This window comes from Lissotriton vulgaris, chromosome 8 (genome assembly GCF_964263255.1).
Source record: "Lissotriton vulgaris chromosome 8, aLisVul1.2, whole genome shotgun sequence".
NCBI classification, from domain to species: domain Eukaryota; kingdom Metazoa; phylum Chordata; class Amphibia; order Caudata; family Salamandridae; genus Lissotriton; species Lissotriton vulgaris.
In genome coordinates this window covers 222,996,537-223,022,694 of record NC_141696.1, presented here as the reverse complement: position 1 = coordinate 223,022,694, position 26,158 = coordinate 222,996,537, and the positions used below count along the sequence as shown (strand labels likewise).

The 26,158-nt window shown below is 46.6% G+C and overlaps 1 protein-coding gene across 4 annotated transcripts in view; it reads left to right on the top strand.

Moving 5' to 3' along the window:
• SYNJ1 (synaptojanin 1) overlaps nucleotides 1-26,158 on the top strand; it is a 668,969-nt gene that overhangs the window by 448,720 nt on the left and 194,091 nt on the right. For all 4 annotated transcript variants that reach the window (XM_086933999.1, XM_086933998.1, XM_086933997.1 and 1 more), the window contains 2 exons: nucleotides 13,657-13,774; nucleotides 13,874-14,089. In XM_086933999.1, the coding sequence (XP_086790125.1) occupies nucleotides 13,657-13,774; nucleotides 13,874-14,089 (334 nt within the window). The remainder of the gene's footprint in view (nucleotides 1-13,656; nucleotides 13,775-13,873; nucleotides 14,090-26,158) is intronic.

The window sequence follows — 26,158 nt, the reverse complement described above, 5'->3', positions numbered from 1 at the left end:
TGAAGGTGGACTTGCCACAATCAGTCGTAGGCCACTTCCAGAAGATGACAAACCTTTTGACAATGGTAGGGTTCACAAGCAACATGCTGAAGTAGCAAACCTGATCACTTTGCATTCATTGGAGAATTTCTGGATTCGTTACAGTTCTGATACATTTTTCTAGCCCCAGATTCCTCATTTTAGAATTATCCCCAGGTATCAGACTGGATCTGGAAATCTTTCATGAGCAGTACTCCTGAGCACCAGTAGGTGGTGTTGTCCAGCTCTACGCTGGAAGTGACGTGCGTGGCGCCTATATAGGCGCCACGCCAGCACTCTGACATTAGTTATCTTCTTTCCAAGCCAGTTAGCGCAGGTCCCGGTAGAGCTACCGCTAGTCAGTTTTTTGAGTGACCCTTTTTTTACTTTTTGTCAAACATTTTGGGGAATTCTTCTCCTGGTGTGGTCAGGATGTCCACTAGAATATCTGACTTCAAGCCCTACGATGCCTGTCACTGACATATGTCAGTGACAGACCTGCATCTTGTTTGCTGCTGGTGTCTTAGGTACGACCACAAGAAGAAGCCTCGCACTATGCACCCCCAAGACCTTGAGGGAGCTCTCCCTCAAGCTCCTTGCTGTTTTCCATGTGACACCGCAATAGTCTCAAATCCTGTGCAAGAGGAAGGACCCAGGATTGGTAACGGAGCCCAAGATCTTAGTCACACTCAAAGTCGTCTTCCAGGAAGTCCTACGAGAAGAAAAAGAGCAAGCAGTCGAAGAGGTCTTCAACTTCACCCTCTCTGTTTGTCATTCGATGATATGAGGAAGCAGCGTCATTCGAGGCCTGGCTCCACGATAGAGCTTGCATCTGAGCCAGCTCTGTGCCTCCCTGAGTTTTTGGGAGCCGGAACGACCCCCGCCCAACCTCACAAATGTTATGAGGCCATGCAACTTAGTCGGGTGGCCCATCCCAGTTAGCACGCCTTTAGACGCCGGGGTTCAGGTGGGGCCCCTACTGCTTCTCAGATAGTACCCCCTGCCCCCACCCCCCAGGTCCAGTTCGGCCCCTTGGATCCACAAAAGAATCCGGACCAGTGCCGGTCATACCACTTCAACCTTCCCTGGCACCTGTCCCAATGCTGACTCTCCCCATGCTGTCCCCATTCTCATCTCCAACACAGAGCCATAGGGGTGTTCTGCGACTCTGACTTTGGCGCTGCCCGGATCCATGCCTTCCATGCCCGAACACCCAATTTCATGGACTGAGACTTGGGGAGGATTGTGAGGGGCCACTGGACCCTGACGATTACCAGCCCGTAGACCCCAACATGGACTGGTGTGAGGAATTTGTAGACGCCAGTGGACTGGGAAACTCCCCTGATACTGGCATGGTCTCTCCTACCTGGGCTACAGAGGAGTGAGAGTTTTTTGCTTTGGTGTTGAGAAAAGCAGCCAGGTCCTGGCCTTAGCCTGCCCTCAGTGACAGCCAAGACTAATGTCTTGACAGAAGTGCTTCAGCCGGAAGGGACCCCTCAGAACCATTTCTTCCATTTAATAAAGCCCTTACGGATGTCCTTATTGCGACCTAGTACAAACCCTGCACAGGAGCTCCTGTGAGCAGGACAATTGCCTGTTGCATCTACCCCTCCCCAGGGGCCCCGGTTTCCTCACGCAACACTCTACCCGGTAGAGCTTGGTGATTCAAACCTCTACTTTTCAGGTAAAATCCTGGCGCATACCCAACCACCTCACCATATAGAGAATCCAAGAGCATTCGATTTTTGGAGTGGAATTTCATGTTTACGATGCAGATGGGGAATCGCTGCATGCATTAGTGGCTTTGCAATACTCCAGTGCAATTGCCCAGATGAGGCTAAGTGGCTTTATCTCCGCTCTCCTTAAGATATCTCGGGGCACCAGGTAGTGAAGTCTGTTCTCACCCATCCTTTTCACTGTGGCGCTACAAGCCTTAACATTAATATTACATGAGCATTGCTTCCATTAAGGCATTCTATCTATGCAGCACACATTAGTATTGCTGTTATATGTGGACAATAGTTTGCTTCATGTTCGCGACACAGACGTGGGCTTGGCCATGTTATGAGTGATATCAAGTTTGGTGGCATGGCTGCCTTCTACAATAATTGTAATATTCATGTTTCATTCCAATCCTTGAGGGTGCAAATATGGAGTGTGGTTGTGAATCACTATGTCCCATCTGTGGAGTGGCTAAACGACTCAAGTGGCTAGATAGGTGGTTGCCTTTGTCAGTGGTGGTGGTAAACTCAATCCTCACCATACAAGCGGGGACAGTCATCCCCTAATAAAATGGGAGTATTACGTTTTTAGTATGAGGGCGGCATGGAAGTGCCAGATCTAAAACTGTACTGCTGTGCATCTTAGGCCCATTTTACCTCCTAGTGGTACCACCCACCTCGGTTCATAGTGGATCACGGAATTTGAGCGATTGTGCCAGTCCTATTTAGTTACGTGCTGGACTCTCTCCTTAATCCATACAGTGCCCTGCACTATCTTGGGTGATTATTAACAGTATATGGTAACCATAAATCCCCCAGGAAGCTCGGTCACAGAACGTATAGAGTGCTCCCAGAGGAAACATTTGGTACCAGTTTACTCTTATTTTAGAAAAACAGTTGGGTAGGTGCAATTACCACCCTCCATGCACCTAACTGGTATTAATATAATATGTTACAAAGTAACGAGTCAATGCATACAATTTTCTTGTGAGCACATGATTTATCGCAGTAACCAACAATAAACACTCAATTAACCTCTAACTATGGATTCCAGATTAGCGTGCTACTTGCCATAATGCGCCTCAAAAAGCCTCGTATAGGGCAGTAAGCGCTACATAAATACAATTTCAATTAGAAAAACAGGTATTGTTCAAAAACGAACATTTGGAATTATTATTGCAAAACATCTCAATACATTTTATTGTGCTCAATTTTATGCCATATATTCACAATTAAAAATCTTTTGACACATATCCAAAGTAGAGCAAGAAACGGGGAATAGAGCTAGCATGTATATGTTGAAAGTAACAAAATCGCATTACATTACATATCCATTCACAAAGTTCAGTGCAGTTATATGTGAGTTGCCTGCTATCCAAGTTCTGTATCCAAGCACTATCAAAATTCCTTTCTTTTTTTTGCATTCTTTAAATAGTCGATAGCTGTTGACTTTATAGTCTTTCTACATCAGGAGTACATGAATCCATGCTCAGCACAATCTAACATTTCCAATCAATTATGTCCACATAGCTACACATTAAGCAACATTATTTTAATTGAAGATACCACAAATTCTTCTGGATTGAATTGAAACAACAAGTTGCAGGCTAGAATAGCGGTCATCCTGGCACAACTTTGTCCGTTGATCTGGAGCTCACTGTCTCCTGAGAGTTGTGATTTTTACTCACAGAAAATCCTTTAAGTGCAGAATAAATGTCTCAGACGAAGCACTCTGGCTTCAAGCCTTGTAAGGATTGTGAGGGACAGATGTCTTTTACTGACCTCCATTCCATCTGCCTTTGGTGCCTAGGGTAGGACTATTACTCTTGCTACTGTGAATCCTGCCTCAGGATGCTCCCAAAGGCTTTCAGGAAAGTTACCTATGTGCTGAAGGGTACGTTAATAAGGTTCCAACTCAAGTTTATTCCTGTGCTACTTAATGTTGATGCCAGTCCATTCATTCACCTCAAAGGCTTTGGAAAAATAGAAAGAAAATGATGTTGTTGAACCAGAGTGAGTGCTATGTGGATTTGACATCATCTGACGTAACTTCCGGCGCTAGCGCGCTGACTGGCCGGTCGGCCGGCTGTGAACGTTTCTAAATCCAGGCTGGCGCCATGGATTATTCAGACGAGCGATCTGCTGGTACAGTATCCTCTAGAAAGTTAGTTACCACAGGTAAGTAGCTTTTTCATATAAACTCAAATCATTAAAAAACTATATATAATAATATATGGTGAAACAATCGAGTCGATCACAATTCACCTTCAAAACATTTCTCTAACAAAATATTTATTTATTTATTTATTTTTGACATTTGTACAGCGCTCTGTTCCCCTAGGTGTCCTGGCGCTAAGTGTTACTCCTGAGATAGAGGCAGATCGGGAATCAGTTGGTAAACAGCCATGTCTTTAAAGCTCTTCTAAAGGCCATTAGGTCCGTCATTTTTCTGAGGGCGTGAGGCAAGGTATTCCAAGCTTTGGCTGCGCCCAGCACAAAGCTTCAGCCTCCCCAGCGCGCTCTCCTAATACGGGGCTCAGAGATCAACCCCAGGTCCGCTGATTAAAGATTTCTAGTCGGGCGATACCAATGAAAGTACTGCCGAAAGAGTAAGGGTCCCTTGCCTTGTAAGGACTTAAATACTAGTCATAGTGCTTTGAAAAGAATTCTCTTTCGCATTGGGAGCCAATGGAGCTTAGTCAACTCCTGGGACACAGGGACACATTTTGGGATCCCCAATATGAGCCTAGCAGCCGCATTTTGTAGTACCTGCAGTTTAAGTACCCCGTGTTGGGCGCCAAGAAATAAACTATTGCAGTAATCCAGCCTTGCCATGATCAGCGTTGTGACCACTGTTTTTCTGTCACTGCCTGGAATGAATGGAAGGATCTTACGGATGGATTTGAGCAAGTAGGCCACAGAGGAAGATAGTGCATTGACCTGGGGACGAAAGGTGAGTTGATCATCGATCAACACCCCCAGGTTTTTCACCTTGGCCACTGGGGTGGGGGCCATTCCCATCTGGTCTGGCCACCAGTTTGGGCTCCAGAAGTTAGTGTTAGACCCAAACACTATAACTTCGGTTTTAGCCGAATTTAATTTGAGGCAGTTAACTGCCCTCCAGTTTCCCACCGCCAGCATACAGTCCTTGAAATTCCTTGCTACTCCTTCTTCCATCCCTGGTAGTAATGACACCACAATCTGGGTGTCGTCAGCATATGAAGTAAGATCAAAACCATATGCCCGGATTACTGGTGCCAATGAACTAACATACATGTTAAATAACGTAGGGCTCAGGGATGAGCCCTGGGGAACTCCACTGGGCAGGATGAAAGGATTTAACTCATATTCTCCTAAGGCCACACTCTGGACTCTGCCGGTCAGGAAGGCTTTAAGTATGTTGAGCGCCTTCCCTTGTACTCCGCGGTCGAGTAGGATCCCATGGTGTACCGTATCGAAGGCCGCGGAGAGGTCCAGCTGCACCAAAGCAGCACTCCCTCCCGCATCGGTCACCTCTCTGTTCTCCTCAGTTGTTTTAATGAGGGCGGATTCCGTGCTATGGTAAGGTCTAAAACCATGTTGAGAGGGGTCCAGAGTTTGAGTGGCCGCAAGAAAAGAGCTTAATTGGGAATTCAGGGCCTTTTCTTAATTTAGCTGGTAGAGGGAGCCTTGCTATTGGACGGTAGTTATTTAGGTCCCTGCTATCCAGGTTAGGCTTTTTCAGTAAGAGCAAAATCGAGGCGTGTTTCCAACACGCTGGGAAACCTCCTGTCGCAAGCATTTTGTTAAAAACGGTCACCAGCGATATAACTATCGGTTCTGGGGCCCTTTTTATCACAGCCACCGGGCAAGGATCTGACTGGGCGCCTGATTTTGCCGCTAACCGTATTTACTGCCGAAAAACAGTCCAAATTTTGTCTTAAGGTTGGCTCCATTACGTTTTTTGAAGAAACCGCCTGGCTATTCATCCTCTCCTGACTAGAGAAGGCTTTGAAAATGATCTCCACCTTACCTAAAAAGAATTTGGCAAGATCTTCGCATAATTCAGAACTCGCGGGGATGACCGCGGGGGCCGGGTCAGCCAAAAGCAGACACTGTTGTGAACAGATCCTTCGCAGAGTTCTTAGCAAGATTTATGCGATTAGTATAGTACTCTTGTTTTGCCTTCCCCATCGTTTTTTCATATGCTAAAAGGCTTTGTTTAAGAAGCATTCTGTCACTTTCCCTGTATTCCTTCCGCCAGACCCTTTCTAGTTTTTTACATTCCAACTTGTGATTTCTTAGTTCCTCAGAAAACCATGGTGCTGGGCTCTGGCCAGGAGACGCAGTTTAAGTGGGGCGAGGATGTTGCAGGCTTTATCAATCCAACTAGTATGGGCGAGAGCCGCCGCCTCCACCTCTAATGGAAGGGGCTCCTTGGAGGAGAGCAAATGATCTTCCAGAGCTCTACCCTCAACTTTGCTCCAGGCCCTGCATATCCTGGCTACTTTAGGCAGACACCCCCCACCTTGGGATTTTGGCACGGAGATGACAAATAGCAGCGCCCTGTGGTCGGTCCAAATGACCGGTATAGCTTTATTAAAGAACAGAGTGGGGTGGTTCGAAAAAACCCCATCTAGGGTATGACCAGCCTTATGCGTAGGAGCCCTAACCAGTTGTTTAAGCTCGGCGCCATCCATCAGATCAATAAGTACGTTGGTGTCCGTGTCCAGGGGGTTTTCTAAATGGAAATTCAAGTCTCCCAAGACCGTAAAGTCCTTAGAGCAGAGTCCCTCCTCCAGTATGCTTCCCACAGAGCTCAGAAAGATATTTTTAGAACCAGGGGGTCCATATACTAAACAGCCATTAAATGAATGATGATTGCCTAATGTAAAATTAAATGCTACCGCTTCACATCCATCCACAGTTAAAGGGTGAAAGAAGGCGTTGAGGGAGTTATGATATATAACTGCCAAACCCCCACCTTTTCTCAGTGGCCGATCACTCGTGAAACAGAGGTAACCAGGGGAAGTGGTATTAACTAAGTCCGGGCCTGAGGCCACATCCGTCCATGATTCGGTCACAAAAGCAATTTTGATATTTTCTTCCTGTATTAGCAAAGCGCATTCCAGGCTGTGCTTTACCAACGACCTAGCATTCAAAAGGAGGCAGTCATAGTTACATCCTTCAGCTTTATGTTTTCCTCGATATTTTCTGGATAAGGCCTTGATGGGAGGCATTAGTACGGCTGGGATTGCACTCATGCAGCCTAAACAGGCACACGGGCTTGATAATTGGTCCTTATCCAGATTTAGGACTAAGCAGTTGGGTTTTCTCCCTGGCCCAATCAGGTTTTTCATTGTATCTGCGCTGTATGTCACCCTACGAAGTCCCCCCCTAATGTAATCGACAGGGTTCGTGGCACTAGGCACGGGCCAGGCGCGGACGGGCGCTGACGGGGTTGCCTTTGGCGCGCCACTGGCGCGGTCGCGTCATCGCGACCTTTATGCAGCAGGGGAGGAAAAAGACTAGACTGCTCGACCTTGGCACACCACAAAATGGCGGCCGTCCAGGCGAGTGTCCGGTCGCAGTTCCTCCCTCCCTGTCTCCGACCTCTTACCAGGCTAAGGGCACAGAAACTCGTAGATCAGCCTGCCCCTCCTGCCACTGATTCGGAAATGAATTTAGGAGTAAGTTAGTGAAATATCTCCGTTAAAAGGGAGCAGCGCACAGGACCCGGTAAAAACACAGTAATACACAATATAAAGCTAAGACACATTAAAATCAGTATGTCCTTGCTAGCTCCCGGCTCACGCCTCAGGAGCATTAGTTCCTAATAAATGCAATGAAACATGTTCGAGCCTAGCAATAGAATGCAAGTGTAAAAGTGATTAAATCATTCATACATGGAGACCACTCGCTCCAGGGTACTCAAGAAGACGATAAAATGTAATGATCAGAAGAGAAATTTGAGACTATATTAAAAGAATGTTAGCACGTATTCTGATTCGATAACTAAAACACTAGGAACTTGCATATCACTAATTCATGATCTTTCCACAAGCAAAATAGTGCACTGCTCTAAAAACAAGATAATAAATAAAAACAGAGAACAGCTCATCTAAATCTATCCAAGAATATCAATCTGTCCTACCCAAAAATAAATATAGTGGTCCTATCAAAACATCAACTTATAGGCTGTCTAATGTTAAACAATCAGAAATTATATTAAACTTACAAACATTAAGTAAGTTGCACCCACAAAAAATAGATTGTGTAACTCCTTATTCCTGTGATTCTAATAGATATTTCTAACTACATATGTCTCACCTTTTACAGATTCCCTGGCCATCAGACTGGATTTTGAAATTTACGTTCCACTTCGAAAATTACATGCAGAACCGCATAGAGGCACCACTCGCACGCAAAATCTTTTCAGGGACAGTCACAAGCAAATGCCTGTGACAGACCCACATCATGCTTTTAAATAAAAATCTTTCAGGGACAGTCACAAGCAAATGCCTGTGACAGACCCACATCATGCTTTTAAATAAAAAGTGACTTTGGATATCACTCTGCTGCGGATCATTTACTATGGACTATGTGTACTGAATAAGCAAATATGTTTGTCAATCCCAGCCATGTACTTTACACGGAAGATGTTTTTAACATAAATGATGTGGTGTTAGCTTTTGATGCAGTAACAGGCGGGAGAGCGCCTGGCCCTGATGGCATATATGGGATTAGAATCACAAACTTGGATGTCTTTGTGGATAGTGCGTAATGCATCCAGGATAAGAGTAACTTACCTTTGGTGTGCTCTGGTGTCTTTGTGGTAATATTGTAATTGGACTATTTTTGTGGGTCCAGTAATTTGATACTCAAGGTGGGTGGGTATCTGACACCTAGGGAGCAACCAAGACAAAATAAAAGCGAATTTTGGTTATTTGTATCAATAACACATACTTGTAGAGGTGCAGGTCAAAAAAGCATACCCATCATTTGATTTATGAAGGTTTCCTTATGGTGCCTGGGGCCATAACATGACAGCAAGGCCTGCAGCGACTTCACTTTGATGAATCCCATGGACATACTGTACTGTGAGGCTAAATTCTAGGTTGCCAAACACCGAAAGACTCCGTGCCATGACCCGTCTCAGAGAAGGTCCTGTTTCCGTGGCCGATCATCTTTGTGGTCGAAGTCTTTGGGATAAGTCGAATAAAAAGTGAATGCGGGACTCAGCCTCTTGGCACCACTCTCAAACTCCAGGGAACGAGCAAGGGTGCCAGCATGCCCCCGGTTGCGCTCCCAAAGCCGTTCCCCTTTGGAGCAGATTCTGACACTTGTCTTGGGACAACCTCGATTTCCAGGGCCATCTGCGACACTCCAGCAAATCAGATATTTCTGTTAAGTCACTTTCTTTATCACTTTACAAGCTATCTCTGGCATGCCTTTGGGTCCCAAGACACTTCGAGGGCCTCCAACTGGGACTCCTCTGGAAGGTCTGCCCTTGCTACCAGCTGGTCCCGCTACAAGCTTCACACTGGCTTCATTGCTGACTCCGATCCTGGCACCAAGACCCACCCCGACCCTGGATCATCAATGCCGATGTCAACACTAGATGACGAAGCACAACTTATTGTTCTCTCCAACTGCAAGTTGGTGCCACTTGGACCACGGCTGCATCACAATCCCCTAGTGCTGCAGCCTTTGGGCAACCCGTCTGAATCCCATGCTCCACCCCTGCCTCAAAGAAGGGTTTAACTCCTTCATACTATACTTGGAACAGGCTCTGACAGCAATGCATGGTACTGGGGATATATTTTCCCAACCATACAGGGATGACTTTTGTAACTAGGACCTTCAGGGTGCCAGTGGTGTTGACACATTACCAGACACTGAGCTAGTTTTGCCTCTGGGCACTGCCACAGAAAAATGTCCTCTTGCAGGATTAAGTGCAGGCTCTTGGGGCAAAATCACCCATAGAGATGGTACTGGCATCAGAAATAAGCTGTAGTGGTTACAAGTTCAAGATGCTCACCCTGGCTCAGGACTTGCCTGTCCTCGACCCTGGAGACTGGATGGCACAGTTGTACCTGTAGGATGCTTATTTCCACATCCTCTTCCTCCAGGCCCAAAGATGCTATGTGCTGTTCACAGTGGGGCAGGAGCACTTTCAGTTTGCTATGATCCCCTCTGTCCTCACCAGTGCCCCTCAAGTGTTCATAAAAGTGATGGTGGTGGTTGCAGCACACGTTCGGAGGCCAGGGGTTTCCAGTCTTCGTTCTAGCTGGAGGACTGGCTGTTGAAGACTAACGTGTTACTGGGAGTCGTCAACCTCCTCTAGACTACTGCAAACCACCTCACTTCATTGGGGTTCACTATCAATCATGCTGAAGTCACATCTGTACAGACACTTCTCTTCTTTGGAACCATTCTAGACACAGTGCAGTTATTTGCTTTTTCACGCCCCCCACCCTCCCACCTCCCTGGAGTGGAAAGTCCCAATGTTTCATCCTCTGTCCTTGATCTCAGTCAGGATTACTCTGAGGCTACTGGACTGATGGCCTTCTGCATCCATCCCAGTTCCATTTCTCTGCCAGTAATAACTGTCTCCAGAGATCAAGTAGGGACCTTATGTGGTCGAGTGTTAGCACGTGATAGGGTGCCAATAAACAATGCTGCTTCAGGCTGTGGTTTATTAACACACTTTCAAAATCAATACTGGCCAGGCATCCCGTATCTTTATTGGATTTGCAACCTTCCGTTTTATTAATAACTGCCATACTATTGCTGGCTTAAGCTTTCATAATTGAACAAATGGATTTATACAGCTCGCCACATATTGTGATAAGGGTTGCAGTATTAATTGGCATTCTACAACAATTAGTATACATTGTACTTTATCTGTGTTTTGATGAATCTTCCAGTAAGACGTAAAATGCATATATCTTCGAATTAGATTTATTGAGAAATAAATACTCTTTTTCACACAGCCATTCGTCTTCAAATGCATGTTTTGAAACTGCATGAATTAAGGATCTTATAGATACGTTACGTAGGGGTACTTGCAAGTATTTTATAATGTTCCTGATTAATCATTTGCCTTAACACTTCAGCATCACATCTGGCAAATATTTCAAAGACTTTAATGCTTCAGACTAATAGTTTGTCAAATTATATTTCATACATCCTGTTGCTAAATCTAATTCTGGGAGGATCACATTTTTAAAAGTAATTATCTCCTTACTCGTTAGGCTCGTATGTGATAAGAAACTTGAAGGCAGATTTAACCCTGTAGCATCCTGTGTTGGCTCAGGCTCGTGATTTAAAAGAAAAAAAGTATTTCAGACAGACTAATCAGAAAGAAATGATAGAACCCCAGCTTGGTAGTGACATTTTTCAGAGTGTAAGCACAAAGGACACATCTTAACTAGTAACATTCACATGTAGCTCAGTCAGGATGTAGAAGATAGACATTTGATAGAATAGAGTGTGGTAGTTGCTTTCTACTACTTGTAAAATTGGTTCCGAATTTTGTCAGTGTCCTGGTCCATACTGGTTTTGATACAAAATCTGGTGTGTCCTGCCTCCTTTTTTCTTGTGGTTCTTTACTTGGGCTTTGGTATAAACTAGATTGATTTGAAGATGATCTCTAAAACCTAAAGTCATGTTCCCTTGACAATTTTCATCTGTCTCGTAACTTCTGAACCAGTATCCGGTTAGGAATCCACTTTGGGAACTACTAGTCCCATTCATTACCTACACGTTTCGGTTGGTTGCTATTTACTTAGATACTGTAAAATTCACAACATTCAGTAAGACAATTATGTGCTGGGGGCCAGCTTGTTATGGTTTTGGAAGAACAAATAAGTATTTCTTTTTAAAAAGCCAAACCTGTAAAAAGATATTTCATATGGCTACTGTGTAGAATTTAGGAGCCAGATGTACAACCCTTTTTTGCTGCCGCAAACGGAAGATCGGCCCGTTTGCGACCGCAAAAAAGATTCCAGGCATGTACAAATGCAATTTTGGGAGCCACTGACTCGCAGAATTGCATTTGCGAGTTTGCGACTCTCTCTATTAGGAAGGGATGTCCCTTCCTAATAGCGAGTCACCATGCCATGTACTGTTGTTTTGCGATGGCATTTCCGGCCGCAAAACACTCGCAGTTAACCACCTACTTGAACACTTGCAAAAGGGAAGGGGTCCCCAGGCGACCCCTTCCCCTTTGTGAATGGAGGGGCCACTGCCTGCCCTTAAAAAAATGAAATTGAAAAGGTTCATTTTTCTTTTTAAAATGCATCCCGTTTTCCTTTAAGGAAAATGGGAGCTACATATATATATATATATATATATATATATATATATATATATATATATATATATATATATATATATATATATATATATATATATATATCCCAAACATCCATCCGACTCCAGAGAGTAAATGGCACGTACTCATGATCAGTAGGAATAGGGCAAATTTATTGATTCAGGTCTCCCACGACCCCGCAAAGACAGAGAGACGCGTTTCGCCTGCGCAGCAGGCTTTGTCAATCCCATTTGGCACCTAAATTTTAAAAGTATATATAGCCCTCCCCTGTGATGCAGGCACTGATAAACATGGAAAACAGACTACATAGGTAAATTCCTGTTTGGAGAAACATACCAAGCATGTTAGATAGGTAAAGTGCATAATGCAAGTTATAAAATAATACAAAAGCCGCATAATGCAAAGCCATCCTATTATGTAAGTTTTTTCCTATAATGTAAATTGTGTCAGTGCATTATCGGACTTGGAGAGTGACATATAAAAAAAATAACATTCCTAAATGAGTGGGTAAATTCATACAAATACGGCACCAAAAAGCTCTCAAAAATGCAGCCCATCCAATATATCTATAAAATTAAAGCAACTTTAAAAGGCGTGCTCGTTGTTGCTATAATGAAGGTCGGAAACATACATCTGGTCAACTGATTGAAAGGAACACATTTCCCTAGATAACAGAAACGGCGAATATGGCAGGAAACTAATATCAACACTGTTGACATGAACCATCTGAACCATCTGGAACACATTTGGGAGATAATGGTGTAGTGATAAGTACATGGGGCTCAAATTGCACCAACTGCGTGCATTTGCGACCTAAATGTCAGCCTCCAGGCAGTCTCTACTGCTATATATATATATATATATATATATATATATATATATATATATATAATTTTTTTTTTTTTTTTTTTTTTATTCGCTTTAGTATAAAGCAATGCCAGACATGGTGGTCTGCGGCCACCATCCCAGGGAGTGCTAGCCATTCCCAGTGGGGTCGCAAATTGCAACAGCCTCATTAATATTCATGAAGCATGCAATTTGCAACCCCATTGGGAATCGCAAACTGTGTCTGAGAGACTGTTGTACATTAAGTGTAGCGAGTCGCACATTGCTAGTCGCAATGTGCGACTTGCTAAACGTAATGGTCGTACATCTAGTTCTAGGTGTTAAATAAAATGACATGAACATTTTCGATGTCCACCCTTAATCGTTTAAATCTGTGCATGGTTTCACCCTGCATGTTCTTTGCTAGATTCTTTGGAATGCTTTGCGTGAGGGGTACAGGTCTGGCTAACATTCAATCATTTTCCATTTAAGGGAGGTAGCTAGTTGATAAGATTACATTGCAGTGTATGTGCTGCTATCACAGATTTTCTTTGTATTTTTTAATTCAAAGATAGTCACTGTGGTAAAAGCTGCCCCCGTTTAGAAAGGAATTTACAGAAAATAGGTATACTGGGCATATCCATATTCATGCAAGCCGTATGTGATTTCAAAGATTGAGTTTTTCTTATTGCCTGCTTTCTGTTTTCGAGGTATTTATCAAAACGTTCCTCCTAATTTTACAAATATATATTTTTTTGTTTTTGCCTCTTTTAGCTGAAGAGATGGATCTTTTGAATGCTAGCTTGCAAGAAGGAAGCGATTTGCCATATGCATGGAACCCTGGTACATTGTTGCATTATGGAAGAGCAGAGCTGAAAACATCTGATCATAGGTTAAATATGAACCTGTGTCAAATACTGAATATTTTTAATAATTATTTGTTAAACGCCAAATCAAAGTTTTAATGTTTGTTTGTATGTTTATTTTTAAGGCCGGTTGTTGCACTTATTGATGTAGATATATTTGAAGTTGAACCAGAGGAGCGACAGAAGATTTACAAGGAAATGATTGGAATTCAGGGGCCACCTGATGGAACTATAATGGTATCACTCCACAGTTCCACTCCAGAAGATAACTATTTTGATGATGCTTTAATTGATGAACTTCTCCAACAATTTGCCGATTATGGAGAGGTTATTCTTATAAGGTATGTCTCTGGTATTCTTGATTTCTGGTCATCAGAACTCTCACGCTTCATAGAATCAACAGAAAAAATAGAACAGATTGCTTTTTACCTGAAATTTATTAATTCTGAATATTTATACAACTTGGTTAATGCATCCTGTATAGGTTTAAAAAAAGGATTTTCAAGTGTTTTAACAGGAAAAAAACGGATCGGCTAGCTAGCCCACTTATTGTAAATATGTGAAATACGGTTGTCATCTTGAAAACCTGTTAGCCAACCAAACCATATTTTCACATAATTATGGACATCCCAGTTCATATTTGTAAACACTAAATTCGGAAAACAAAGGCATCACTAATCATCAGCCTTCTTTGTTTGTCAAAATATTTTTGCTTCTTTTGCCGAAAACCACAACATCAAACGCATTAGAAAATGAAACATTACAATTCTCTTTGTATTGTGAATGTTCATATATACTACTACAGACTATCTCTGTTTACAGCCCAGTGACTTACCTATTCTTTAGTCGGAGGCAAAGGACAACATACTTTATTCCCATCCATCTTTCTGTACACAAATATATTTTAAGGCAACTTGACATTGATACACTCAGCCAGGAAAGTTTCACTGCCAGTTTGTTTATACAGCTGACCGTAACCAGGTCCATTGTTAATTCGAAATCCGTGATCATTTGTATCCTATCTCTGATCATCAAGATAGTTGTGTTCAGTAGTTTTACCAAAATTTACCTGACATTAGTTTCATTCAAGATCATCACACAATTACTAGCTATTCACCAGACTAGTCATCACCCATTTTGAATAGCATGTACTGCAGTCAGTCATTTGGTGTTCTGAAAGCTGTGAAACATACCAAAATGCTTAAGCTTTATTTGGTTGGGCATTTCTGGTATTACTTAAGGCTTGTGACTAAATACAGTTTGATCAGCTGCACACCCCAAGCCATTCCTCTTTCTGCAGGTTCTCATGCAAACCAGGAGTATGCATCACCTTAAAGCCATGTAGTAAGAGACAGACTATGAGGATTATTGGCAATGCACCTGTGCAAAAATCTATTAGATTTTTTTTAACCCAGATTCCTCACCTTAGAATATCCTCCAAGCATCAGACTGGTTCCAGAAAAATGTGTTTCAGTGCTTCCATGTGCTGGTAGGTGGCATCGTTTGGCACTGTGCTGACTCCATATCACCCCGGAAGTGACGGAGTAGAGCCCCACCCATGAGTTTCTTTTATTTTTTACTTTTCTATGCAGATCGGAAGCGCTGCTACTGAATTTGTCAGCCCCACAACCTTTCCACTGTATGCTAGGGAACGATTCAAGCTGTGCCACAACTACAGAAAGCAGATGGCGGTCATGGACCCACATAAAATTTGTATGCCACAATGAACCGCTACCAATCTTAAGTATTGCTAATGAAAGTGAATTGTTATATCTTGGTTTGATAGAGGGCGGGCATGCACCTGACGACAGGGATGCACTTCTAAACTAAGTGGGGGCCCAAAGAAAAATATATAGTGAGTTAAAATGCCATTTTGGGTGTCAGCTTCGTTTTAATAGTGCAGACATCCATATGGTAGTTAAAATAAAGTGATTGGTATCATGGGGATATTAGTCCCCCCACGGAGCCCGTTCTATTAAGGTCCTGATGAAGGCCGCGGACCCAGTTGGGCCTACAGGCAGAAACATGTTGACCTCACATACAGCGGTGGGGGGACACTAATATCCCCATGACACCCCATGACACGATCACCTTATTTTAACTACCATATGGATGTCTTTCTTGGTTCTTTCTGATACATTTGAGTCTTCTCTAAATGGCTGTGAGGAAAACTGCAATTTGCATTATGTCATTTCTGATATATCTTTGCTTTTATCCATCTGGTCATTGCTGCTTGGTCAAATTCCACCATTTCACACTTCTTGGACAAACTACAGAGTTTGGTCTCCCTCCTCTCAACAATGCAAAATGGTGCTGACATGTTACAAAATGTTGTGTGATCCGGTAGCTCCAAAGTATAGTTCCTCATGAAAGAAATTTCTTGTAGCCCAAAAAGCTGTTTCATGATGTGAGGTATGGCTCTACCTGCTCCCTCCCCTTTCTGTCAAAACCCCTGACATGCCTCCCACTCAACAACACCTCCCGTAGGACCACTTGTCTATGCTGCAAGAGGAAGATCAAGTTCTCTTGGCCAAGGGAGCCATAGGGAGGGCACTAACATCAAAGATTGGTACAAGTTGTTATTCCCATTAATTTCTAGTAGCATGGAAGCCTTCTTCCTATCCTATATCTTCACCCTCTGAACTTTTCCCTCTGAAAGGACAAGTTCAGAATGCTCACCATGGCTCGAGTTCTGTCTTCCCTGGATCCAAACTGGATTGTGGCATTGGATTTTAAGAAAGCTTTTTCCCATTCTGCAGTACCACAGACTCTACCTACGGTCTCTGGTAGGTCTCAAGCACTTTCAGTTCTCTGTGCTTGGTTTTGGCCTTACCAGTGTATCTCGGATGTCCACAAAGTTGAGTGGGGGTCGCTGACTTTCTAGAGAGGTTGTGAATACCAGCCCTCCCGTACCCTCAATGACTAGCTGCTGAAGGAGGGCTTTCCTCAAACAGTCGTAAACCACCTCCAGACGACGGCCAACATGAGGATATAGCTGGACTTTTCCATCAACATGCCAAAGTCACACATAACCCCTTCATTGGAGCCATGCTGGACACTGTGCTCTTCCAAGCCTTCCCTCCGCCTCAACGAGTCCAGGACATTCAGGTTATGATCCTGATGTTTCTTGATTTGGGTGTCTGTGACAGCTGCTCGGAGGCTACATTCCTTCTTGCTTCCTGTTGGTGAACCGCACCAAGTGGCACTTGCAGGCTTTGTAGTGGTATTTGGAGCGTAGTAGGCTCTGCACCAGGAAGCCTTTTGGATTCCAAACCGGTGTCGCAGGAGACTGTGGAAGTATTGCAGTTATGGTTGCTTGACTGCAGTTGGACCAGTGGCAGACCCTCTCCCTGTTGCATCCATATCGAACGGTCATGAGTGATGCATCGTTGCTAGGTTGGGGAAGGCATCTGAGGTAGATCGAGATCAGAGGACTTTGGTCTATGGCAGAAGCTCGCCTCCACATCAACTTGCTGGAGTTGTGGGTGATTTGTTTGACACTGAAAGCGTTCCCCCCAATCAACAAGGGGAACAGGTACAGGTTATTAGAGAGAACCCTACAGCAATGTGGTACTGCAAGGGCGGAGTGGAGTTGCGGGATTCTGTTCCAGGAAGACCTGCACCGTTGAAAGTATTGAATAGCCAGGCTTCTCCCTGGCCACGCAGCATCTGGCAGCATCTTTAAATGTCAGGGCAGACAAACTCAGCAGACTGCGCCTAGCAGATCGTGAATGAAGGCTGCACTTCCGAGGAGGCAAAGGGCATCTTACAAAAACAGGGAGAAACCTGGATTGACCTTTTTCGCCACCACAGAGTATTCAGTATCCAAATGTTTGTGCATAGGAATTCCCAAGTAAGTTCTCACTGGAGACGCCTTTCTCGGGATGATAGACATTTCTTGTATGGTGTTCCTCTCGCATCACAAAGCCTTTACAGGCACAGTTACATGAAATACTGTTATTCTGTCTTTTGTTGGCCCTGCAAGATCTTGCTGTTGTGACAGTTAAGGGTTACTTGTGGGCCCTTTTGAAGTTGTCACATCTTCCTGATCCGATAACCTGTTGTAAAGCATTTCTTGAATGGGCTGAATCATATGTTCCCTCCAACACCTTTTGTGATGTCTCCGTGGGACCTAAATTTGACTTGCACTTACCTCATCATGTGTGTCCTATTTGAACCAATGCACAGCTGTTCTGTCTGCCTCCTCACTCTAAAGACCAACTTTCTCATAGTAATCGTGTCAGCTCGTCATGTGAGTGATTTACAAGCACTGTCTGTTCAGCTGTTGTATACCACCTTCTTCACAGATAAGCTTGTAGACAAAAACAAGCATTCATACAAAGGTTGCCACACCCTTCCACATAGCATAGTCTATCAGCCTACTAGCATTCTTCGCCCCACCTCACCCATCTAACGAGTAAGAAAGACTCCATCGCATTGATCCCAAGAAAGCTTCTACATTGAATGCACCAAGGAACATCAGGTGGATGATCAGCTTTTTGTGATTTTCCTTATGCAGAAAAAGGTAAAACTGTGAAAAAGAAAACCTTCTCCAGAAGGATTGTCTTCAACATTAAGATCTGTTATGGGCTGGCCAAGAAACAGTCTCCAGAAGGTCTTCAGGCTATTTAAAACAGAGAAAAGGCTGTTACCACTGCACTGTCATAAGGAGTGCCAGTTTTAGATGTCTGACGTATGGCAGGCAGCTACATGGGCATCAGTTCACATACTGATGCTTTAGGTGCACAACAGCAAGGGAGAGACTCTTCACCTGCTGAGTGCAGCTGCCTGGGCCACCTGCAGCTTACTCTACTAGTCTCAGCTTCTGCCGCTGCGAGCGTTCGTGGGCGGGGTCCACTCAGGAACTCCGAATGCTTCACACCTGCTGGGCCAGGTAAGACTTTTTTGGGGCGTTTGACCGTGGGGGAACTTCCTGCTAAATTAACTAGGTGGGGCTGGAACATAATTGACTTTAAGTTAGAGTCATAGTGGACTGCTGAGACCCTGTCTGCTATTGGGGCATACCCTGGATGTTTCCAGTAGTGAATGGGTAATAGCGGCGAACGCTAACCGAGGGGTGAGTGGGACAGGGAACCATCAACGAAACACTTGAGACCCGGCATTAGGGGAGAACTGTGTGATTGCTTGTGCATGCAGTATTTATCCTTAAAATACTTTTCTTTTTTCATAAAGTAAGTATTTGGCTGGACAATTATTTATTGCTGCTGCTTGAGTTGTAAGTATGTGTTTACTATCTGCATCCACCCTATACCTCTCCCCCGCAGAAGCTTTGGACTGCTTGGAAACTGCAATCTTGAGAGTAGAGTGCAGAAGAGATACTTAGCCCAGTTACTCAGGATATATAATAGGTTGAACCCCATATTATTAGGAATAGAAGCCCTCAACCCCATGGTTGGGCCCAGTAGCCCCTGCGTGCCCCGTGGCCCTTTGAAAGGGGTTCTGACACACCCTCCTCCCCTTTTTGTTGAATGGACTCAACTAGCCTATGTTAATAAGATTCCAATCCATTCGGCACATAGGTGCAATCTGATTTCCAGTAGCTTCATGTCTGACAATGTGGGCAAAGATAAGAAACAAACTGATCTCAGCACACAGAGGTAGCGGTTATTTAGGGGCTGCAGTGTCACATTAAGGCTCAGATGGACCCGACCTCTAACTGCATGACACCACCAAGAAAATCGCAGAGAAAGTTCTCTGAATCCAGTCTGGTGGCTTTTCACAAGGTGAGGAATCTGCAGTTAGTGTATCTACCAGAAATAGCTTTACCAAAGGAAGTCGCTTTTTCATCTTTACCACATACCAAATATCTTGGAAGACAGTAACACAAACTATCCCATTTAGCACTTTGTGTATGACACCTGGAAACACTTTTGAAGCAAACGTCAAACTAAAATGTACTTAAACATACCTACACATGATACAAATAAAGTCCGATGACTACTGTCAGGATGTAGCATAATTTGCTGATAGGTGTTGGATACTTTTATTATTAAAAAAAACCTCTCCCTTTCTCTAACATACTCAACAACTTGTTGATGTACGTGTCTGTCAACCAATTGCAGTGAATGAGGTCACGTAAATCTAAGCACATTTGATCTTTACAACTGAATTGTTGCACTGAAACTTTAGCGACTCTATCAGTTCAATTACTCCTTCATTACATAATGTTTACAGTTAGCTCTTGATACTCCCTTAATGCCTCGCGACAGAGCTTGACTCTCCACATAGGCTACTAGTGGAAGAAAGTGCTTAATTTGTAGTGCTGTTTCAGAGGGCAGCCAAGGTAGTAGAATTACAGCTACCCTCAACGGACACTAAAACAAATGTTTTGACAGATATTCCACAGCCTGGGATAGCAACATCAGAGCCCTTTGTCCTATTTATTGATGTGCTCATAGATACTCTGATGAATACCTGGTGGAAACAATATTCTTGGCCATCTATTAGTCGGCGCATGGACAGAGATTTACCAGTGCCGAGTGATCTGGATTTTCTCACCAAGCACCCTATTCCGGAGAATCTTATTGTTAGACCTGGCATCTTTTGGTGTGTTTCCCCTGTCTTTTTGCTTTCGTACCTCCTGGTTTTGACTCTGTTTTTGCTGGTTTAGTGTCTCACACATTTTCTCACTGCTGTCCAGTGTTAAAGTGCAAGTGCTCCTATTGTAAATTGGATTATGGATTGGTGTTTCCATGATTGACATATTTGATTTACTGGCAAGTCCCCAGTGAAGTGCACTAAGAGTGCCAGGGCCTGTAAATCAAATGCTGCTAGTGGGATTGCGGTACAAAAGGGGGTGGTGATGGACGCAGAATCTGAACCAATCAAACACTCACACCCAGTCAAAAGATCTGGGTTTGATCCATCACCGTTCTTTAGCCCACTCTGCCACCCCAGTTCAGACATGTCTATATGCAAATCAGTCTGACCCTGTGCCTCATGGGAACAGTCCAGCCCGAACTGCCAAGCCATGCCTTCCCTGGACCGGAAACAAGCTTCCGAGGACCGGTTTCTGGCATTCCAGCCGTCTTCAGCCCGGCTTGCTTGAATCCAGTGGCAAAGTGAGCAAGGGACTCACGTCTGAGCATACCCTGCTACACTTATGGCGGCCAAAAGCGGTACAAAAGGCAGTGGTGATGGACGGAGCATCTGAACCAATCAAACACTCACACCGAGTCAAAAGATCTGGGTTTGATCCATCACCGTTCTTTAGCCCACTCTGCCACCCCAGTTCAGACATGGCTATATGCAAATCAGTCTGACCCTGTGCCTCATGGGAACAGTCCACCCAGAACTGCCAAGCCATGCCTTCCCTGGACCGGAAACAAGCTTCCGAGGACCGGTTTCTGGCATTCCAGCCGTCTTCAGCCCGGCTTGCTTGAATCCAGTGGCAAAGTGAGCAAGGGACTCACGTCTGAGCATACCCTGCCACACTTATGGCGGCCAAAAGCGGTACAAAAGGGGTGGTGATAGCCAGAAACCGGTCCTTGGATTCTTGATTCCGGTCTAGGAAAGACATGGCTTGGTAGTTCGGCCTGGACTGTTCCCATGAGGCACAGGGTCAAGGCTGATTTGCATATAGCCATTGTCTGACCTAGGGTGGTGTGGAGTGCAAAAAAACTATGTATTTAGGCCCAGATCTTTGTACTGGGGTGAATGTAAGACATTGTTCTGCATTCTGTCCATCAACTGTGTTTTTTGCAATTTTCACCCCGAGTGGGCTGGGTATGCTCAGACGTGAGTCCCAGGCTCTCCACATCATTGGAGTGAAGCTATCCAGGCTGAAAAAGGCTGATAGCCAGAAACCGGTCCTTGGATGCTTCATTCCGGTCTAGGAAAGACATGGCTTGGTAGTTCGGGCTGGACTGTTCCCATGAGGCACAGGGTCAAGGCTGATTTGCATATAGCCATTGTCTGACCTAGGGTGGTGTGGAGTGCAAAAAAAACGATGGATTTAGGCCCAGATCTTTGTACTGGGGTGAATGTAAGACATTGTTCTGCATTCTGTCCATCAACTGTGTTTTTTGCTAGTGGGATTGCAGCACTGATTGTGCCATCCAAACGAGCAGCCATTTAAAGGGTTCTCAGGCCTGCAACTTCAGTGTCTGCGCTCAGTTTGTACTGCCCTGTGGACTTGGTAAGTGCACCCACTTGCCAAGCCCTAACCTTTTCTTTTACTACATGTGAGTCACCCCTAAGGTAGACCCAAGGTACCCCTTTGGGCAGGGTGCAGTGTATGGGAAAGGTAGGACATGTCCTGATGCTGAACCACAGTGTAATTTGTTTTTCACTGTTGAAAGGCTATCTTTCTCATAGGATAGAATGAGGAATACTTGGTAACATTTTGCAAGTATATCTTCCCATTGGGACAAGATAGAGAATTGGAGTTTAGCATGCTTGAACTCAGAATGTAGAAATGCATCTTTTAGTAAAGATGATTTTTATATTCTGTGTTTGAAAATACCACTTTTAGAAAGGAGGTATTTTCTTGCTTAGCCATCCTTTGTGCCTTTGCTGGGTTGTGGATTTACTGTCCGGCTTTCGAGTGACGGACACTCTCTGCCCTGGAGAACAAAAAGAAATGCAGTATAAATATTGAGGTCCAGACCCCAGAACTTTAGATCTTGCTTGTATCAAGGAACCTGACAAGAAGAGCTGGGAGAACTGCCAGGAGGAGTACTACTCCTTCAATCAATCAATCAAGAAATTTATATAGCGCGCTACTCACCCGGAGGGTCTCAAGGCGCTTGGGGGAGGGGGTTCTGCTACTGCTCGAACAGCCGGGTCTTGAGTTGCTTCCTGAAGGAGAGGTGGTCTTGGGTCTGACGGAGGTGGATTGGGAGGGAGTTCCATGTCTTGGCTGCTAGGTAGGAGAAGGACCTTCCTCCCATGGTGGCTCTTCGGATGCGTGGAACGGCGGCGAGGGCGTGGCTGGTCGATCGAAGCTGGCGGTGGGAGTGTAGAAGGTCAGGCAGTTGTTGAGGTACCTGGGGCCCAGGTCGTGGAGAGTCTTGTGTGCGTGGGTGAGGAGTCGGAACGTGATTCTCTTGTTGACGGGGAGCCAGTGCAGGTCTCTCAGGTGTCCGGAGATGTGGCGGGTACGGGGGATGTCCAGGATGAGTCGTGCGGAGGTGTTCTGGATGCGTTGGAGTCTCTTCTGTAGTTTGGCTGTGGTTCCGGTGTAGAGAGTGTTTCCGTAGTCCAGTCGGCTGGTGACGAGTGCCTGGGTGACAGTCTTCCTGGTTTTGGTGGGGATCCATCGGAAGATCTTACGGGGCATGCGTAGGATATCTGACAGAGACACGTTAGTGATAGATTCCTTACCTTAGAATATCCCCAGGCGTCAGACTGGATCCGGAAATTTTTTGCGTAGCAATACCCCTGCGCGTCGGTACGCGTCGTCTGCGGCTCCGCGTCCGTCGTCGGCGCCGTGAGCGCCAGAATGACGTCGTCGGAGTACTTAGACGCCACCCATGCGCGCTGACGTCAGTTCTTCTTTTTTCCGCGCCAGCTAGCGCAGATCCGGAAGAAGCTCTACCCCCAGTCATTTTTTGACTGAACTTTTTGGTGTTTTGATCACTCTTTTTTGTCGAAGTCTTTGACTCTATCGGTGCCAGGGATGCCCGGGTTCAAGCCTTGCTCGAAGTGCGATCGACTCATGTCGGTCACGGACCCCCATCGCCGGTGCCTGAAGTGCTTAGGCCTCGACCATGACGATCGAACCTGCTCCAACTGCCGGGTCCTGACGTCGAAGGCTAGGCGGGAGCAGTCCCGCAAGCGACTCGAGCTGAGGCAGTCGGCCCGCGCCGCTCCAGGTCCCGGTCCCACGGGAGGTCGAGGGACAGGTTGCGAGGTCTGAGTCATTGAAGCTCCGGGAGTGCACACCGATCGTCTGGTTCCAAGTCCTCAGGTAAGAGGCATGAGATGTCGGAGCGACGTCATCGATCCTCCGACCCACCCCGACGCTCGCACGATGCAGCCGGGGGCTCGGGCGACACCGCCCACGCGGCTCCGCGGGAGTCGCTAGCGTCACCACCTGCACCACACCTTCGGGTCCCTGGGCACGGCACGGCGCGACGCCGGAGGAGGTCGAGAGGTACCTCATGGCCATGAGGGCCCTCCCTCCTCAGTCGGTTCCTGTGGCACCTTCGTGCCCAACGGTTCCGTCTGGAGGTCCTAACTGGTCGGGCGCTTCGGCCCGACGCCGTCGGTTGCTTCGGCCCCGGCGCCGCCGGCGACTTCGGTCTCGGCGCCGCAGGACCTCGCCGGATCCGGCTCCGGATCCGGGACGTCGCCGGTCGACCTTATGACCTCACCGGCGCCGTCCCCACGGGTGTCGCCCCCGGCGCCTACTGTGGTTGCCGCCCCGAATGTTTCCTGCGGTCCGACTCAGGCGCCAGAAGGGCGCCGCTGGGCGCCGATACAGTCGGCCTTTCGGGATTTTTATCTCCACGAGGAGACCCTGTCTGCTAATCCTGGTTTACAGGACACAGGTGACGAGGAAGATTGGGAGGGGTCCGAGGACCCTCTGGCACTAGATTGCCAGTCTCAACAGGACTGGACATACGAGCTTGGGGAGGCCAGTGGTCTTGACACTTCGCCAGACACTGGATTTAGCTCACCTCCGACTGTGGCTTCGGAGGCGGGCTCTACATATAGTGTAGTGTTGACGAAGGCAGCTAAGGCCTTAAACCTTAAGCTCCCCGTCGCGGCCGTGAGGACTAACCTCCTCACAGAGGTTCTCAAACCGCAGTCAAGCTCCAGTGAGCCCCTGCTGCCGTTCAATGAGGCCTTGTGTGACGTTCTTGTGGGCACTTGGTCCAAGCCCGCCACAGGTCCGCCTATGGATAGGAACGTGGCCAGACGCTACCGCCCGGCCCCGGGCGACCCATGCTTTTTGTCCACCCACCCCACCCCGAGAGTCTGGTCATACAGGCCTCAAACTCCCAGACCACATTCCCGTCGGCCCCGCCCGACAGGGAATCCAAGAGATACGAACAGTTCGGGAAGAAGGTTTTTTCGTCTGTTAGCTTAGGGCTGCGGTCTGTGAATACCGCCTGTCTCTTGGGCCGCTACACCCACACTCTGTGGGACACGGTTGCGGAGGTGCTGCCACAATGCCCGGAGGAGGTCCAGGCTAAACTCTGCCAAGCCCTTGCGGAAGGCCGAGATGCAGCACGCTTTTCTATCCGGTGTGGGCTGGATACAACGTACTCACTGGGTAGGGCGATGGCAACGACAGTGGCGGTTCGACGCCACGCCTGGTTGAGGTCCGCCAACTTCTCTGCCGATGTCCAGGCCACACTCCTGGACATGCCGTTTGATGGTCGTCGCCTCTTCGGCGACAAGGCAGGCCATGCACTGGAACGTTTCACGGACTCCAGGGCTACGGCCAAGTCCTTGGGCCTCACGGCCCCACGCCAGCAATCGGGTGCCTTTCGCTCCTTTCGTGGCCACGGAAGGGGCGCCCCCCCACGTACTGCCAGCCACGCGCCGCAGAATGTCCAACAGCGCGGTGGCGGACGTGGAAACCGCCGTGGCGGCGGTCGGGGACCACGGCGTGGCCAGTCCACACCTCCCTCAGCAGCACCTGCCTCAAAACCTTCCGAGTTTTCAGGCCCATGTGACGCCTGTGGGAGGCAGGGTTCGCCATCACCTCTCCCACTGGCGCACAGTCACTTCGGACAGGTGGGTGCTGCAGATTGTCCGAAGGGGCTACTCCCTCCCCTTCGAGGCATCCCCTCCATCCATGCCACCGCAATGCCACTGCGTGTCGGGGGATCACTTGCAACTTCTGCAAGAGGAAGTCACGGCCCTCTTGGCCAAGATGGCCATCGAGCGCGTTCCTGGGCCAGAAGTAGGGTGTGGATGTTACTCCCACTACTTTCTGGTGCCCAAGAAGGGCAAAGGGGGCCTACGCCCGATCTTGGATCTGCGGAACGTCAACGGCTTCCTCCGGAAGGAGAAGTTCAAGATGCTGACTTTGGCTCAGGTCCTGGCTGCCCTGGACCCGGAAGACTGGATGGTAGCGTTAGACCTGCAGGACGCTTATTTCCACATCCCCGTCCTTCCAGCCCACCGGCGTTACCTTCGGTTCACGGTAGGCCAGGAGCACTTTCAGTTTACCGTGCTTCCCTTCGGCCTTACCAGCGCCCCACGGGTGTTCACGAAGGTGATGGCGGTGGTCGCAGCTCATCTGCGCAGGCAGGGGGTATCAGTCTTCCCCTACCTCGACGACTGGTTGTTGAAGGCGGGCTCGCCCCAGGTAGTCGTCACCCACTTCCAGACTACGGCCGACCGCCTGCACTTGCTGGGGTTCTCCATCAATGTGCCGAAGTCACACCTGTGCCCCTCTCAGAAGCTCCTCTTCATCGGAGTGGTTCTCGACT